General features: G+C 28.6%; 2 protein-coding genes across 2 annotated transcripts in view; one reads left to right on the forward strand and one right to left on the reverse strand.

The window, feature by feature from the left end:
• LOC100198080 (sorting nexin-7) overlaps nt 1-18,185 on the forward strand; it is a 35,942-nt gene that overhangs the window by 16,601 nt on the left and 1,156 nt on the right. Inside the window, exons 4-8 of the mRNA XM_065801770.1 lie at nt 6,847-7,014; nt 7,143-7,338; nt 10,966-11,096; nt 11,410-11,478; nt 18,071-18,157. Of these exons, the coding sequence (XP_065657842.1) occupies nt 6,847-7,014; nt 7,143-7,338; nt 10,966-11,096; nt 11,410-11,478; nt 18,071-18,157 (651 nt within the window). The remainder of the gene's footprint in view (nt 1-6,846; nt 7,015-7,142; nt 7,339-10,965; nt 11,097-11,409; nt 11,479-18,070; nt 18,158-18,185) is intronic.
• Nucleotides 11,513-16,951, reverse strand: LOC105844009 (golgin subfamily A member 6-like protein 22). Its single transcript, XM_065801769.1, has 6 exons — nt 16,807-16,951; nt 15,909-16,127; nt 14,069-15,677; nt 12,891-13,054; nt 12,456-12,636; nt 11,513-12,375 (listed from the first exon to the last, which is right to left on the reverse strand). The coding sequence occupies exons 1-6, from the start codon at nt 16,833-16,835 to the stop codon at nt 12,199-12,201; spliced, it is 2,379 nt and encodes a 792-aa protein (XP_065657841.1). The 5' UTR covers nt 16,836-16,951; the 3' UTR covers nt 11,513-12,198.

Genomic DNA, 18,185 nt, shown 5'->3' on the forward strand with positions numbered 1-18,185 from the left:
CCTAAAAAGTCATAAAAAACTTGTAAAAATTGTCCCAAAATCATAAAATTTTACCCTGTTTTAGGAGAAGGAGGCTTTAGGAGATAGAGTTGCAAGGAAAGTGCAAAAGTATTCCTTGCCTGATAAAGTGCAAGGAAACAGTTGACAGAAGACTTAAAATGTTGTAGGTTGTATGAGTCAGGGAAACTTGAAGATGGGAGAGAGTTTCAAAGGATTAAAGTGCGGGATAAAAGACTAGATAAATAATAGTTTTTAGAGCATGAAGGGACAGATACAGTAAAAGGATGTGATTTTTCTTAATGACAAGTCAAATGAGAATGGCTTTTTTTTGATGAAACTAGAGATGATATCTCCTTTGAGCAGCAACCATGATATTATTTGTAGAAAAGAGAAAGATACGCAACTTTACAACGATGGGAAACAACTTTATGATAATTAGATAAATAGATAGTTCAGGTGGGAATGATGATGGGAAAGAGGCTCAAGCTTAGTAGATAGAGCGGGTCCAACTACATTTACAATGCGTTTTGGGACTTTATATAGAAGAGAAAGAGAACCATTAGAAGAACCAGCCTAAATATAACAACAGTATTCCATTCAAGGGTAAATATGAGATTTGTAGAAGTAGAGAATGGAATCAATGGTATAGTAATGGTGAGCACGATAAAAAGAAGCAACCTTAGCAAATGCTAGCTTTGCAATCAATTGTATATATGGTTTCCATGAAACCATATATACAATCAGTATATCAGCAAATTTTAGTAGTGAATGATAATCCAAGAAGATTTAAAGAAGAGGACTCAGTGAGAGGGTTGCCATTCATTATTATAGAAATGTTGATAGTATAGCGATAGTTATTTGGAGTAAATAACTGAGTTTTGTTGGAGCTAAAATTCATAAGCCACTGGAAGTCCCAAGCTGTAACAGAAGTGAGATCAAATTCAATATCGGCTGCTTGTTATATGAGATTAAAAAAAGAGAAGATTTTTCTTCAAGATAATCAAAATTTTTTTCGCCTTTGAGGGTGATTTTTATACTGCAGTCAGAAAAAAATAGTATGCTAATCTCAAAAATTTTTTTAGATACACCATTTGAAGCATGCAAAACTTATTGAAAGTTTTTGATATGTTAAGAGCAATAGCCCTTGCCTCTCCACCTGTATCTAATGCATGATAGAATCTTTAAGTCATTAGCAAGTCAGTGATTGAGTGAGAAGATTGAAAACTGTATTGATTGTCAGAGAGTAAGTTATTAGACTCAAAATGGGATGTTAGAAATTAGTTGATTAAAGACCCAAAAACTTTGCTAATAATAGAGAGAAAACTGGTCAGAATATAGGTGGTGGGATCAGATTGTCCTCCAGAGGTTTTAAAAATTGCAATCACAGATGCCATTTTTCAGCAGGCATGAAAACAAGATTCAATCACGAACTGAATAAATATTTTAGAGAGAATTTAAGAGAGTTCTACTTTTGTAAGACTATGACATGTTGTCTGGACCACAAGCCATAAAAGAGTTTAATTGAGAAATGAGTTTGGCAACAGAAGCCGGAGTGATTTGGATGTCTAGCAATGGGTTAACCTGTTTAACTTGAATAGTAAGGAGAGAGTGGGCATTAGATTCAAGAGTCAAACTTGAGGAGTAGTTCTTTGGAAATAGGTTTGTCTTTTCATTGGGAGAGGTAATAAGATCAGACTCATGGATTAGAAATGGAATTGAATTACCTTTATTAATGTTGAAAGTTTCCTAAAAGTCTCTAGAGCCCAACTTCTGAGATAAGAAACAAACTTTAGTAAACTGGGAATAATGGAGCTAAGCATCAGACAGCACCATTTCACACTAATTTCTTGCAATAATAAAATGGCATTTGTTTTCAAGAGTGTTGTTCTTTTTTTTTAGATAGATTTAAGAGGTGCTAAACCAAAGCACATTAAAGAATCAGAAAGAGTCAGAGGATTCAAACCTAATTTCTTTACAATTAGGTGAATTGATGCATAAGTAAATGCCTAAGTTAAGCCTGCAATTAATGGAGTCTTTGCGAACCAAGGGATAGTAACCACTTATATTAAGATCTGAAGAAGAAACTGCTAAAAGGGTCGTCCACAAATTACATAACGCAACTTTTGACCATTTTAAACCCCCACTTCCCTTGTCACAATATTGTAACACTTTAGTAACAAGTTTAGTATGAGTTGTCACAAAACCACTAAACCCCCCCCTCCTCCTCCTCCTCTATAGTGTGACAATTTATGGATGTCCCCAAATTAAAATTCTTACAAAGAGCAACCAAATCTGGTGAATTTTGCAATAAGTAAGATTCAACTGATGGAAAATGACATCAAAGGCCACAGCCCTTGAAATTAGGGTCGGCATTCAACAATGTCAACCTAACTGCTGATTTAAAAGTGTTTGAGGTTGGCTAAAAATTGCTGACCTTGTTTTTATGTTTTATGGTAACCTCTTTGTGTCAAACTTTTTTTGTCAACCTCATGCCGACCTCTAACAGTTTGAGGTCGGCAACTTATTGCCAATCTCATTTTTCCTTATTCTGAGTGTTGAAGACCATGAATATTTGTTAAAGGTATATTGAAACAGTTAAGTGATGGTGATTTTTTTATGTTTAATATTTTTGATTACTTTGGAAATGGTTTAAGTTGAAGAAAACTTGTTTACTTCATGATAGAGCATGGCATCCCAAGCAATGAGCTATACAGTTGTGTCAATCCTGCGAATTAACCCAAAGTCGTAACTTAAGGCTCCTTATAGGGCCTCAATAATGCTCACTGAAAGCACTAATAGGGACACTATCCATGCACAACATGGCTCTGTTAAAACTCTGATATTTTACAGCTGTTGATAGAATCAGTCTTTCTAAGGGTTACCACAGAGTTTGGGAAATCTTTCTACCAGCTGGCCTCAGAGCTATTAAACTGAGTATTAAAGCTGTACCATCATTAGGAGGTAACAGGAAAAGTTGTGTGAAAGAACTAAAATTTTGTGCAAAAAACTGTTCAGAACTTATTTAAACACTCTGTTACCTGTAACAAGGCATTGGAAATAAATTCAGATAAAACTTGTCCACACTTTAATCTGTTAGTATATGTGTATTTGGTTCCACCTGTTTCTATTTTAGTATAATGTTATGAATATTTATTTGCCATTACAATGTCTTACTCCAGCAAAAAAAGGATATTTATAAAACCAAACAAAAAATTATTTAAAAATTTTTTTGTTAAAATTTTTTTTTTACAAATCAAAGTATCTTTTCACAGAATTTTATGTGTTATTGTTATAAGAAATTAAAGAGTACATCTATTAGGCTTCATCTATTAGGTTGGTGCAGATGTATTTTTAATACATTGTTTCCAGTTTAGGATGTTGAATGCTAGATCTTCTTGACTCAATGCATAGGTTTTGCTTGTGTCTCTGTTTTTATGACTAGGCAACTTACTCTATTATCTCCTAATGAGGGTACAGCTCTAAAACTCAGTTTTATGATTCTGAGGTCGGCTGGTAGTCAGGTTTCCCGAACTCTGTGGTAGCTCACAGAGAGGCTGATTCCATCAACAGCTGATAAACATCAAAGTATTAACAGTGCCATGTTGCACATGGATGGTGTCCCTGTTTGTACTTTTAATGTGCATTGCCGAGGCCATATTTGGAGCCCTTTGTTACAGCTTAGGGTTTATTAATAGTAATGCAGCAATTGCTTTGACTATTAAATAGTGTTATGAGTACTATCTATGCTTTGAGTCAAGTTCTTCAACAAATTTAAAAATGAATAAAGTACCAAAAACTATAAAACACAAAAAACCATTATCATCACCAAGTCCACTAAACCTATCATTCACAAATATTCGTGGTCTTCGAAGTAACTTTTCTTCTGTTGAGTCTTATCTCTTACAAAGTTCACCAAACCTACTTGCTCTTTGTGAGACTAATTTGAGTTCAGCTGTTTCATCTTGCGATCTTAGTGTTGATAGTTATCTTTCTTTAATTCGTAAAGACTCCAATAGTCACATGCTTGGCCTGGGCATTTACATTCGTAAGAGTTCACCCATTTGTTGGAAAACTAAGTTTGAATCCACAAACTATTCTTTTATGTGCTTTCTTTTAGTGCCACTTCACTCTTCTCTCTATTGCCTTTCTCTTTGTTCTAAATGGCTCTCCTTCATCTCAAGACTGCACTCTTTTTGATGTTATTTCTGATGATATTGACCAAGCCCTCTCTTTTTATCCATCAGCTAGTATAGTTGTTGTCGGTGACTTTAATGCTCACCACTCTGAATGGCTTGGCTCTAGTGTCAGTGATTCAGCAGGCATTAAAGCCCTTAACTTTTGCCTTTCTCAATCCCTAACTCAAATAATCAACTTTCCAACTCGCTATCCATACAACCCGAATCATATACCTTCTCTACTCAACTTATGTCTTGTTTCTGATTCTAGTCAGTACTCAGTTTCTCTACATTTACCTTAGGTGCTTCTGGTCATAGTTTGATCTCTCTAAAACTGTTATCTCATTCTTCTTCATCATCTGAATCCCCCTATTATCGTACCTCTTACAACTACCTTAAAGCTGACTGGGATTCTTTCCGTGATTTTCTTTGTGATGGCCCTTGGGTAGAAATCTTTCGTCTTGGGTAGAAATCGTTGTCAGTTGACAAATGTGCTTCTTACATAACTTCGTAGATTCAGGTAGCATAGAATCTTTTGTTTCCTCTTGTAGATTCCAGGTCAAGCCTCACTCTCCTCCATGGTTTTCCTCTCATTGTGCTGCTGCGATTGCCAATTGAAACTGTTACTTCCATATCTATCAGCAAAACAATTCTTCAGAAAACAGACGTCTGTTTATTACTGGTAGAAACCATTGTAAAAAGGTTTTGTCTAACGCCAAAGCCCGCTATTCTCAGGTCATGAAATCTCGTAACTCATCTCAAAAATTTGGCTCTCGTGACTTCTGGAGAATCTTTAATACTATTAATAATAAGGGCAAATCTTTAATTCCACCTCTCTTGTATGGTTCAGACTTTGTCACCTCACCTAAAGACAAAGCTGAATTGTTTGCTAAAAACTTTTCATCAATATCATCTCTTGATTTCACTAGTTGCGTTCTACCTGTAATTGCCAACAAACAGGTTGATCCATTGCTTGACATTCGTATCACTCCAGCTGCTGTATCTAAAGTGATTTCCTGCTTAGACTCTTCTACAGCTTGTGGCCTGGACAACATACCTGTTATTATCTTGCATAAGTGTTCTCCGGAGCTGTCGTCTATACTCTCAAAACTATTCAACAAGTGCTTATCAGAGTCTTGTTTTCCAGCCTGCTAGAAAGCGGCATCTGTTATCCCTATCTTCAAAAATTCTGGAGAGCAATCTGATTCGTCTAACTACCGTCCCATTAGTCTTCTTCCTATCATAAGCAAGGTTTTTGAATCTTTAATTAACAAACACTTAATTTCTCATCTTGAATCTAATAACTAACTTTATGACCATCAATATGGATTTCGATCTTCTCGTTCTACAGCTGATTTGCTAACAGTAATAACCGACAGGTTTTATCTTGCATTAGATAAAGGTGTAGATGTTAAGGCCATCACTCTTGACATTTCAAAAGCTTTTGATAAAGTTTGGCATGCTGGTCTTCTCCATAAGCTTTCTTCTTATGGTGTATCTGGCAACATCTTTAAGATTATTGAATCCTACCTTTCCAATCGTAGTATAAAAGTTGTCCTCGATGGACAGCAAACTTTATCTTATTCTGTAACTTCAGGGGTTCCTAAAGGTTCTATCCTTGGCCCTTTTTTTTATTTACATTATTGATCTTCTAGATATTCTCACATCTTGGTGGCATTTTTTGCTGATGATACTATCATTTATTCTTGTTGTGATAAAAAACCAACACTCTCTGATTGCTTGGAGGGGCATTTGAGTTTGAAAAGGATCTCACTTCTGCAACAGCATGGGGCTCACAGTTTTTATCTTGCATTAGATAAAGGTGAACTTCAATACAGATAAAACTCAATTTTTTTCAGCCAATCGTTATCGCAATAATTTAAATCTTCTAATATTTATGAATGGTAATGTACTCGATGAGTCATTCACTCTAGGATTAACTCTTACTTCCAATCTTTCTTGGAAACCATATATCAGATCTGTTGCAAAATTAGCGTCTGCTTAGGTTGCATCTCTTTATCAAACTCGACACTTTCTTACTTTGGATTCTATTCTCTATCTCTATAAATCTCAAATCCGGCCTTGTATCAAATACTGTTGCCATATCTGGGACCAATCTTCTAATGATGCCCTTTCTCTTTCAGACAAGGTGAAAAAACACATTGTAAACATAGTTGGACCTGCTTTTGCAGCCAACCTTTAATCATTATCACATCGTCGTAAGGTTGCTTCTCTTTCTCTTTTCTATAAATACTATAATAAGCACTGCTCTAAAGAGCTAGCGTCTCTTGTGCCATCTACTAAAATTCATTCTCATGTTGCTCGTCATTCAATTATTTCTCATCCTTCTCTTTGACTGTTCCTAAGTGCTTCAAAAACGCTTATTCTTCTAGTTTTTTTTTTCGAAAATCAGTTCTTTGGAATTGGCTTCCTTCCTCTTGCTTTCCTGATTCATATAATGTGCAATCCTTTAAATTGTCCGTCAATCGTTATCTTGCTCTACAATCTTCATCATTTCTCTTCCAGTAACTTCCAACTTTAACTAGTGATTGCTTGCAGCCTTTTTGGAAGCAAAAAAATATATATATATTTATAAATGTTTTTTGTTGTTGTTTTTTTTTAATTAAAATTAATATTTTAAATAATTTTTTTTTTTTAATTTTGTTAATAGCCTCTACCAGAAAAGTTTACTTTCAGCAAGCACATTAAAGACAAGTTTGATTCAGATTTTTTAAGGACTAGACAAAAGGCTCTGCACAAATTTATGAATAGAGTTGCATTCCATCCAGTGATATCTTTTAATGAGTATGTAAAAACATTTTTGACTGCAAAAGCTTGGGTATGTTATATTAACCATGATTGCATTTTTTTAATATTTTTGTTTTGCTAGGTTTTGTGAAAAATGTTTTTATATGTTACGAAGTAAGTTTTGTAACTTTAATCACTTGAGTTTCAATTGTTTGACAGGAAATGACAACAGCACGTAAAAATCAGTCTGGCACTACATCGCTTATTGGTGGTAGTGTTCGCAACACAGCTGCTCAGTTTCTGATGAAAAATCGTAGTGAGGAGTTTTCCGATGTAATGAAGTACAATGTGCAATTCCAAGGAAAAATTAAAACATTTGCAAACATCACTGAAAATATCGCTGAAGAGCAATTTTGTAAGAAATTAAAAAAAAAACAACATATATTTATTGTTTATTATTTTAAAATTATTATAAACAGTGTTAAAAGGTCTTTTTACTTTGAGCATTCCCTATCCCTGATTTACAACTTTGCTAGCCATGTTTGGGACTATATATATAGCTTGTATATAAAATTAATCTTGGATAGATGAGGTAAAAACTTGTTATGAAAGATGTACTGAAGATTTGAGAAGAAACTGGAAAAAAGCTTAGTATAGTATTTAATTAAGTGATCAAAGAAATGGTCACTCAATCAAACACAAAAGGAATCATGATATGTTGAAATTCTATCCGGAATCATGATGTATAAAAATTCTATCAGGAATCATGATGTGTTAAAATTTAATCAGGAATCATGATGTGTTGAATCAAGAATCATGTATTGAAATTCAATCAGGAATGGTCACACAATCAAACACAAGAGGAATCATGATGTGTTGAAATTCAGAAGTGAGTTAGATTATAGAAAAAAAAGCTTCTTAAAAAAAAGAAAATGTCCAAGTAAGTCACAAATGAAAACCTTTAAAACACAAAGCAAAATGAGCTACATATGTTAGATGCAACCAGGGTATAAAGTGACATACTAAATTTAGAGCACAAGAAAAGTATACACAGTACCATAAGAAAGATTTTAGAGAGATTTCATGTCTTGACAGTTTTGGCTGATGGCAGGTTATACCTTCATGTATTAAATACTCAAATATCAAGTTTTCAATTTTATTTCTCTCTATTCTTCACTGCCAAATGGCATATCATGTTGATGGTTTTCTGAGTGGTAATTTTTAATCTTCCATAAATATTTCTTAGATTGATTATCTCTGTTGACTTGATGCAATGAATGATATCATGAACAGTTGTTAAGGCATCTTCAAACATGCAGCACTTGATTATTCTAATAATTTTAATGTATGTAGAGAATTTAGGATATTTTCAACTGATTGGTTGATAACTGTATTGCAAGCAAGCATGTTTTGCATTTGTAAATAATTATCTATAATAGTAATGATGTTTTTGGCTATAACTATATATAATCATATTACCTCTCCCAAGAGTAAGGCAGAACTGCTTGCAAAGAACTTTTCTTCGAATTCAACTCCTGAATCTTATATTCTCTTCCTTCCATTCCAATTAAACATTTTTTACCCATATTTAGACATTCGCATCACTCCAACTTCCATTGCTAAAGTCATATGTGGTAGTGGTGTAGTGGTATAGCGATCATTTCATAAGCAAGAGGTTCGAGTTCGATCCCCAACACATCCCTGGTAGTACCGCGCTTAACTTGTTTCTCTGCGCAGCGGCCTTGTTTGTCAAGGTTTGTGTTTCAGATTTATAGAGTTCAGAGAGGGTTACAACCACAATTAAGTAGCCTCCTGGTCTGTAGTGGCCTTCTCGGCCTTGGGGAGGCGAATTAACATAAAAAAAATAAATATCTTAATTAAACTCTTCTACAGTTTGTGGTCCAGACAAAATTCCTGTCATAGTCTTACTAAAGTTTTCTCCATAACTACATAGTTAATGCAGTACATCTTTTATTCAAGGAGTATTAAAAAAAGAAAATCTGAAAATGAAAGCTAAATGAAGAAATAAAAGCAATTGGGCAAACTAAGAGTTTGTTTAAACTATTGGCAAAAAAAAAATTTGTGCATTCTAGAAGGCGATGAAACTTATTGCAAAAAAAAGGCACTTAGTGCTTCCTGGTAACCAATATACTATTTTCAGTCAAAACGTTATAAAGCATCTGACAGATTAAGCACATTTGAGTTTAAAATTTTTTGTTGCAAGTTCCTTGTATGGCAGATTTTGAATTTGTGATCTTTAAAATCTTTCTTTCCTAACATATCAATTTTTGACATAAAATCTGTGACAGAATGGTTTGAAAAACAACTTCTCTCTCTAATTAAAAAACATGAACGACTAACTTTATTTTGGACAGATCTGGCATTGATCCGATATTTAAAAAAAAATTGATTGGTATAAAAAAAAACTTATTTAGTTCCAAAGGATGCTAATCTATCAAATTGTCATTGAATTTTACTGAGCAATGGTGAAGGCAATACTCAGGAAAAGAGGTTAATCTGCAAATAGTGTTAAAAGTTCCAAGAATTATGAAATGCTTCAAAAAAAGTTACAAAATCAAATTGTGGGTTTGATGAGGGATTTGGTTTAAGGGAGTTTACAAAAATTTAAATTACTAGCATTTGTCATAAAGTTGAAATTTTTTTTGTTAAAATAAAAACTAAAAATGCGCAAGTCAAGAAAAAAAAAAAATTGCTAAAATTGAATAATTTTAACAATTGAGTATTATCAGTTTATATATTTATTATTATCAATTATATAAATATATATATATATATATATATATATATATATATATATATATATATATATATATATATATATATATATATATATATATATATCTGAGTGTGTGTGTATATATATATATATATATATATATATTATTATCAATTTTGTATATATATATATATATATATACATATATATATATATATATATATATATATATATATATATATATATATATATATATATATATATATATATATATATATATATATATATCTGAGTGTGTGTGTGTATATATATATATTTATATATATTAGTATCAATTTTGTATATATATATACATATATATATATATATATATATATATATATATATATTTATATATATATATATATATACAGATATTAATATCAATTATATATATATATATATATATATATATATATATGTATATAAAATTGATAATAATAATAATAATAATAATATAATATATATATATATATATATATATAATTGATAATAATATGTATATATATAAAATTGATAATAATATACATATATAATTAATAGTAATAATTATATATATGTATATATATATATATATATATATATATATATATATATATATATATATATATAATATATATATATATATATATATATATATATATAATTGATAATACATACACAAACTGATAATACTCAATTGTTAAAATTAATCATTTTTAAAAAACTTTTGATTTGCGCATTTTAAGTTTTTATTTTATTATTATATATATATTATATATATATAATATATATATATAATATACTATATATATCGATATATTATATATATAATATTGTATATATAATATTGTATATATATATATAATATATATATATATATATTATGAAGATATAATATATATATATTATATATATATATATTATTATTATATATATATAATATATATATATATATATATATATATATATATATATATATATATATATATATATATATAATAGATATATATATATATAAATATAAATATATATATAAATATATATATATATAAATATAAATATATATATATATATATATATATATATATATATATATATATATATATATATAATATATATATATATATATATATATATATATATAAAATTGATAATGACAAATGTATTGTGTTGTCATCCATATAGCAATTAAAGTTTTTCAAGCTATTTATTTTCTTTTATGTATCAGTTAAATTTCTTTAAATTATTTATTTAACTTAATAAGTAAATTGGAATTTATTTCAGATATGATGGATGATTATTCGGAGTATAGTTCTGCATTTCAGTTATGGGCTAACTCAGAAACACGATTGGCTGATACTTTGCATGCTGTTTCTCAAAGTTTCGACAAAAATAAAGCAAGCCTTAAAAATTTGGTTTGTAATATTTAGTAAATTTAAATTTGAAATAGTTTTTTAATGTACTTTAATTTCATGTATCTTTAACAATATTCAAAGTATAAAAAAAATTAAAATATGCAAAGTTAGGAGAATAATAATCCCCTAATGTGATTCATTAATTATTTATTGGCTTTAATAGTTAATTACTTTATTTATTAGTTACCATTAGTCTTTCATTCTTTATTAAATGCTGTAACCTTTATTTTGCCTAAGTTTAAATTTTAATTTATAAGTTATTTTATAGATTTTATAAGATTTTTTAATTTCAAATATGAGTTTGATTCCTTAGCTTCGTACACACGAATCTCGTGTATGTGAACCACTAAGAGAGTATCTTTTGTATTCTGATGCTGTCAAGGTATTTCATTTTGTTTTGAAAAAAACAAAATATGTTTTGTTATTAACATTATTTATTAATGACAAGTATATTAAGTTACATTCATGAAACACAATAATTTTTTTAAAAATATTTCAGCTTTCTTAAAATTTTATAAAAGTTTTTAAAGACTTAAAAAAATGTTATTGATCAAATGTTTGTGTTTTATATCTATTAGTAAAAAAAAAAATTAAATTTTTTATAAAACAAAGTTCATGTAAAAAATCAATCTTTTAATAATCCCAAAATTTAATTTTTAAAATTTTCCAAAATAAAGATTATAGTTTCTAAGTCATTGCAGTATTTACATATTTACAAAAAAACTTACTTAGAAACAAAATCTATATTTGCTATATAGTTATAGAATTAATAATTTTCAATATATATTTATTGCAAGTATGTAAGATTGTTTCCCTTTATTGTGCTAGAGAATACATGAGAGATCATAGTTATATGTATTGTGCTCTCTGGTTTAAAACAGCTTTGTATTGTTGTCTAGGTACGAAAAATATTTATATATAATTAGTTCTAATAAATAGCAAATATAGAAACATAGTATTTAGAATAAATCTATATCGATATAGGGTGTTGGTTCACTGTCCATCATTAACTGACCATACCCATGTGTCTACTATCAGTTGGTTTCATGCATTGTATCTGGCATCAATGTTTTTTGTGTTTTTCTTTCTCTATTTTAAATTATCATGTAAAATTCATATTTTTGGACGTGTTCTTCTTAATTCTCTTTTCCCATTTCATAATAGTTTTAGTTAATGTTATCGGCGTGGTAATTGTTGGTGTTGAAGTTGTTGGTGTTGATATTGTAGTAGGTGGTGTTGATGCTGCAGTAGGTAGTGTTAATAATGCTGGATTGTTTATCTGGAATACAAAGTAATAGTTTGATTGGGTTGTTATCTTGTTTTTGTTATGAAATAATTTTTTTTCAATATTAAAAATACCTTTATTTGCATAAATGTATTGTCAAGAAGATATAAATCATTCCTGTCTTCATTATATTCCAGGGTCACAAGAGGTTTTTTTGCTGCCCATAAATCATTTAAACCTTGTTGTTTTAATTTTAACAAATAACGATTTTTGATCACTCTTTGTTTTTCAAGATCTAAAATTCGTTGCTCTTCTCTATAAAATAAAAGTTATAATCATTATTACTATCACAGTCATCATCATCATCATCATCATCATCATCATCATCATCATCATCATCATCATCATCATCATCATCATCATCATCATCATCATCATCATCATCATCATCATCATCATCATTATCATCATCATCATCACTATTATTTTCATCATCATCATCCTCATCAATCATCATCATCAATCATCATCACATCATTATCCTTATTTTAGTTAAAACATTAGCTTACTGTCTTAGTCGTTCTTGTTCAGCTTTAATTCGCATAATCTGTATTTTATTATCTCGCTTACTTTGTATTTCTCTTTGTATAGCAAGTTGTTTATGTCGTTCTTCTTCAGCTTTGTTTTCCCATTTTGTTGTTATTGGAAGTATAGATAGGTCATGTGTATATGACTATAAAGGTAAATTTTGGCTGTTTTATGATATCTTAGGAATTTAAGTTTTATATATACGGTAAACTATTTATATATATTTAAATTGAAGATTTTTTAAATTTATTTATAGATTTATAGAAATTTATAGGTCTATAGAAACTTATAGATTTATAGAAATTTATTTCTCAAAAAATCCTTTGATCATATAAATTCATTTTAATTGTTGAATGAGTTTTTTTAATGCAGATAATTAAGAATACATTAATATAATAAAGACAGCTAGGAATAAATTACATATTTTGTCTGTAAGTTTTTTAGAACATGAATGAAAACTGAAAGTATCGAATGAAATTGAATTTTAATGATCTCGAGATGATAAAAACATTTTATTAAATGATGAAAAATAATGAAGAATTTTACTAAATATAGGTGATGAATCAACAAATTTTGATAAAACAAATTGATGATTGAATAAATTTTAGTGAACGAATTGATAAACGTATGAACTGTACTGAACGTATGAAACGTATGAACTGTATAAATTGAATAAACAAATTTTACTCAATACGCTTATAAAAGAATTAATGTTACTGAATACATTAATTAGTGAAATTATCTGAATGAATGAATAAAAATGTTCTAATAATACTTAAATTGAATTAAATTTCTAAATGAAGAAAAGTTTTTATCAAAAATATTGTATAAATTTGAACAAAATGAAATGCTTAAAAATTTTTTACTTTGACAAATTGTGAAAGAATTTTTTTTAAATTTAATTCTTATATCCTAAATTTTAAGTTCAGTTAAGTTTAAATTTTATGTTAAATATACTGAAATATATAATTAAATATATAATTATGTTAAATATACTGAAATATATAATTAAATATATAATTATATCACTGTAGTGATTGTTAAAGAGTTTGAGTGTTAAATATATTGTGGAGAGTTTAATATATTGTAGAAAGTCTTCACATCAATATAAAAGCTAAAATTTACAAAAACATTTGATACATAAATTCTAACTACATACCTTCTCGTTTTGTTGTATATTGTCTTCAAGTTTTACATCCTGTGAAACAAGGTTGTTTGATATTTCGCTATTCTGTCCAAGAATGATTTTTTTCTTTTTTTTTTCTTCAAAATTTAAAAGTTTATTACTAGAAATTTTATTAACTTGAATATCTTTAGCTCTACTTGGTTTGTTACTATAACCATCTTTGACTTCACTTGGTTGTTTACCTTGGACATCTTTTAGTCTTCCAAATTGGTTAACTTGAACAATTGGTCTCTTGACTGACTGACTAGTTTGATCTTCTTTGTCCATGTTTGATGGATTAACTTTAACATCTTTATCTCTACCTGGTTGGTTTTTAAGATTAACTTTATCATCTCTAACCTTTATTCTGTCTGCGATTAATGCCTTTTCATTAGTATTAAATTTTTCCACATCAAGTGACCTCATTTCGCTATCATTCAAATGAAGCAAAGGTATCCCGTTTAGCATGTTATTCATCTGTAATTTTTTATGTTGTATTTTTGCAAACTCCCTTTTAAGATTTTCTTCTCTTCTTTGAAGTTCAACTATTTCTTGCCATATTTTGTTGTTAATCTGTCCTTCTATATTAATTTTTTGTCTCTCTTGGTTTTGCCTCAGTTGTTCGGCTTCATGTTTTTGTTTTGTTTGCAACTCCACTTGCTTTTTTTGTATCCCTTGAGATCGTTCTTTTAATTCTAACTCTCGGTATAGCAGTTCTTTTATTTCTTGAAATATTTTTCCTCTTGAATTATTTTCTTTTTCTTCTATTTCTTCAATTTCGGAACTTTTATTATGTAAAAGATTCTCTAATTTAATTAACTCTTGCATTATTATTTTTTCTTCATAAATTCCATTTTCAACATAGTGCCGAGGTTCCAATTGCATACTATTTATGAATAAATCATCGTCGTCTTTTCTTTTTTTAGTTCTGTTTAATTTAGACCATTGCGTGCGCAGTTCTTCTTCTCGTTGTTTAAAGTCATTAATTTCTATAGAAATTAATTGACGAGTTTCGATGTTTTCCTTTAGCTGAGTTTTTTCTGGTTCCTCTAAAGTCCTGTTTAGTAAGATGCCTCGCCCTTTATATTTAGCTTGAAGTTCAAGTTCGCGAAGTTTTTCTTCCTCAATTTCTCGCACAATACGGTCACGACTATCTTCAATTTGTGTTTCTTTTTCGCTCTCTGTTTCGCTGCTAGACTGGTCACTTTCAACAAACGTGCCCCGCTCTATTCGTAATGCTTTTTCGCGGGCTTTAGCTTCATAGATATCTTGAAAAATATCATTTCGATGATCAACAGGAGAAGTGCTTTTTGTTTCTAAATCATTCTCGTTTTCTAAATATAGTTCTTCTTCGGAGTGAGAAAAGTTTAACAGGCTGTTGTTTGTGATGCTGAACTGAAAGTCTTCTAGTTTTTCGTCTTCCTCAAATGAATCCTCGGTAATCTTTTGATCTTGGGAATTCTCTCCTTCATTTAGAAATGTGTCAATGTTTTTTTTCGTATTTGTAAATACGGTAGGTACTGCTTCTTTTTTTTCTTCGATCTCATCGGTATCACTGGTTTCGTCAACATTTGATTCTTGGAAATCACCATTCATCAAAAGGCTATGAATAAATATTTTTAAGGTAAAACAAAGGTAAAACAAGAAGATATAAATAAGTGAACTCTGTGAGACAGTGATCAAAATACTATGAAAAAGGAAAAAGAAACACAGGAAAAGTGCGTAAAAATCAAAAAATATTATTAATTTTAATTTATTAATCAGTTTTGTCTCTCACAAATCTATTATCAGTTTAGTCTCACAAGTTGTACAAAAAATTTTAAAAATATTAAACCTTTGAAAAATATTTTGATGGGTTAAACCATTCTTAACTGGTATTGGTTCATCCATTATTGAGTTTGTTAAATAGTGCTCTGTATATGCATTCTGGTTATCTTCAGTTTTATTCAATAAAGCAAGTTTAGCTGCGAGTGATCGTTCTTTCTCTTTTAGCAATTCAAGTTCTTTTCTTGCTCGTTCGATTTCTTGAGATTTGGTTGTCATGACTGCGAGTCTAAATAGCATTATAGAACTTTTGAAGGTTTTTAACAATTACAATAATTGAAAATTTTATTTGAATATAAACTTAAGACAATTAATTTAAATGAAGCAAATTAAATTTTTATGAAAAAAAGCTTTATATATATATATATATATATATATATATATATATATATATATATATATATATATATATATATATATATATATATATATATATATATATATATATATATATATATATATATATATATATATATATATATATATATATATATATATATATATATATATATATATATATATATATATATATAATATATACATATATAACACACACGCATAAATATATAAAAAAAGAACTCTAAATTTGCTAATGGGCCCTTTAAATTTGCTGGGGCCCCCTCTATTAAGGGTGTGGGGTAGCCTAGCTACGGCTACATACATAAATAGGTATGTATGTATATATGTATATATGTATGTATGTATGTATGTATGTATGTATGTATGTATGTATGTATGTATGTATGTATGTATGTATGTATGTATGTATGTATGTATGTATATTATATATTGTTGTAAATATATACATATACACACACATACACACACATATATATATATATTTATATTTTCGCACACTGAAACAAACAAATTTTTCGATGTAATAAAAATGTAAAACATTGAAATACCTGAAATATGTTGAGGGATTACTCGTCATTTGTTAGCCATTTTTCTTAAATATTGCGTTTATTATATTAAACAAGCCAGAAACGCTCAAAAGTGTAACGTAAAAAAAACCGTTTAAAAATTCATTAATATAATTCATTTAATCAAATTGTACGATTTTCTCAACGCTTTCTCAGCAAATGAATAATTTATATCTTGAAGTATTCTTATATTCAATACAATTGTAAATTAAATATTTTCATTCGTTTTAATATTTTTACACTTTTCTCGTTCTATTTTGTTAATGAATTTTTTTTTATTTTTTATTTTTTGATTTTCAAAATGTTTGAAAATGATTACGAGTTTTATAAAAAATGTTAGTATTTTATGAATAATATTTTTGATATTTTAAAAGGTTATCATAAAATAATAGACTTATACTTTTACATTAGCTTATATATTTGTGTCTAAAACAAGACACAATAGGAAACTGGGCATCAAATTGTTAATTCATTAATCATTAAATCTCAAAACAAGAACCTTTTTTCTAACAGTAAACTAAAAACTTCGTTTTATTAATATACGAGTATTGAAAACTTTTTGTATGGAACTCCTAATTTTTCAACTAATTATTTCATCATGAAAATATGGAAAATTGTGGTTGACGATGTCTCATAAATTTTGGATTATTCAATTTAAAAACATCAGTCATTTAATGAGCGATTCTTTTGTTACATTATTTGTAGTGGTTCTTAAATTTTTTATCAGTATTATCAGTTTTTATCAGTTTTTATCAGTATTATCAGTTTTTATAGTGTCTGAAGTTTCACTGTATAATTAGTTTTATTAAGCGAATTGTATAAGTAAGAAAGTGGTGATATATATAATCTGAATTCATATTAACCTATAACTTCCTATTTTCAATTGCTTAAACTTTGACATTTTAAATGATCTATTGGTCGTATTGGAAAAAGCGGTGTTTTTGTCAATAGATACAATGAAAATACGTTTGCTTGACTGGCTGCCGAAACTCTAAAAAACATTTGACCAATCACTGCTTTTCAATTATTATAGTGAGCAAAATTTAAAAATATTTTAGAAATTATTTTAAATCCACTTATTATCCACTTTTATTTAAAAGTTTATGTATAAATAGGTTTTAGATTGAATGTTCAGAAGAGGATACCTAAGGAAAACTTATTTTTTGTGTATATATAGTGCTAGTGACTTGTTTGTATATTAAATATTTTTATTACCTAAATTAGTTACGCCTAATAATACTTTTAGGATGCAATGAAACGGAGGGATCAGTTTCAAATAGAACAAGAGCTTTCCGCTGACGAATTAAATAAAAAACGTTTGGAAAAAGAGGAGGTATCAAATTTTCTCTGATTCTCAAAAA

Source organism: Hydra vulgaris, chromosome 07 (assembly GCF_038396675.1).
Source record: "Hydra vulgaris chromosome 07, alternate assembly HydraT2T_AEP".
Classification (NCBI taxonomy): Eukaryota; Metazoa; Cnidaria; class Hydrozoa; order Anthoathecata; family Hydridae; genus Hydra; species Hydra vulgaris.

Bases quoted from the DNA above. Each gene is read 5' to 3' on its own strand.
- LOC105844009 (XM_065801769.1), bottom strand. From the start codon at position 16,835: ATGACGAGTAATCCCTCAACATATTTCAG. The intron at 12,637-12,890 runs GTAAGCTAATGT...TTTATTTTATAG, and splicing joins GAACAAGAACGACTAAGACA to AGAAGAGCAACGAATTTTAG. The intron at 12,376-12,455 runs GTATTTTTAATA...TTTGTATTCCAG, and splicing joins ATACATTTATGCAAATAAAG to ATAAACAATCCAGCATTATT.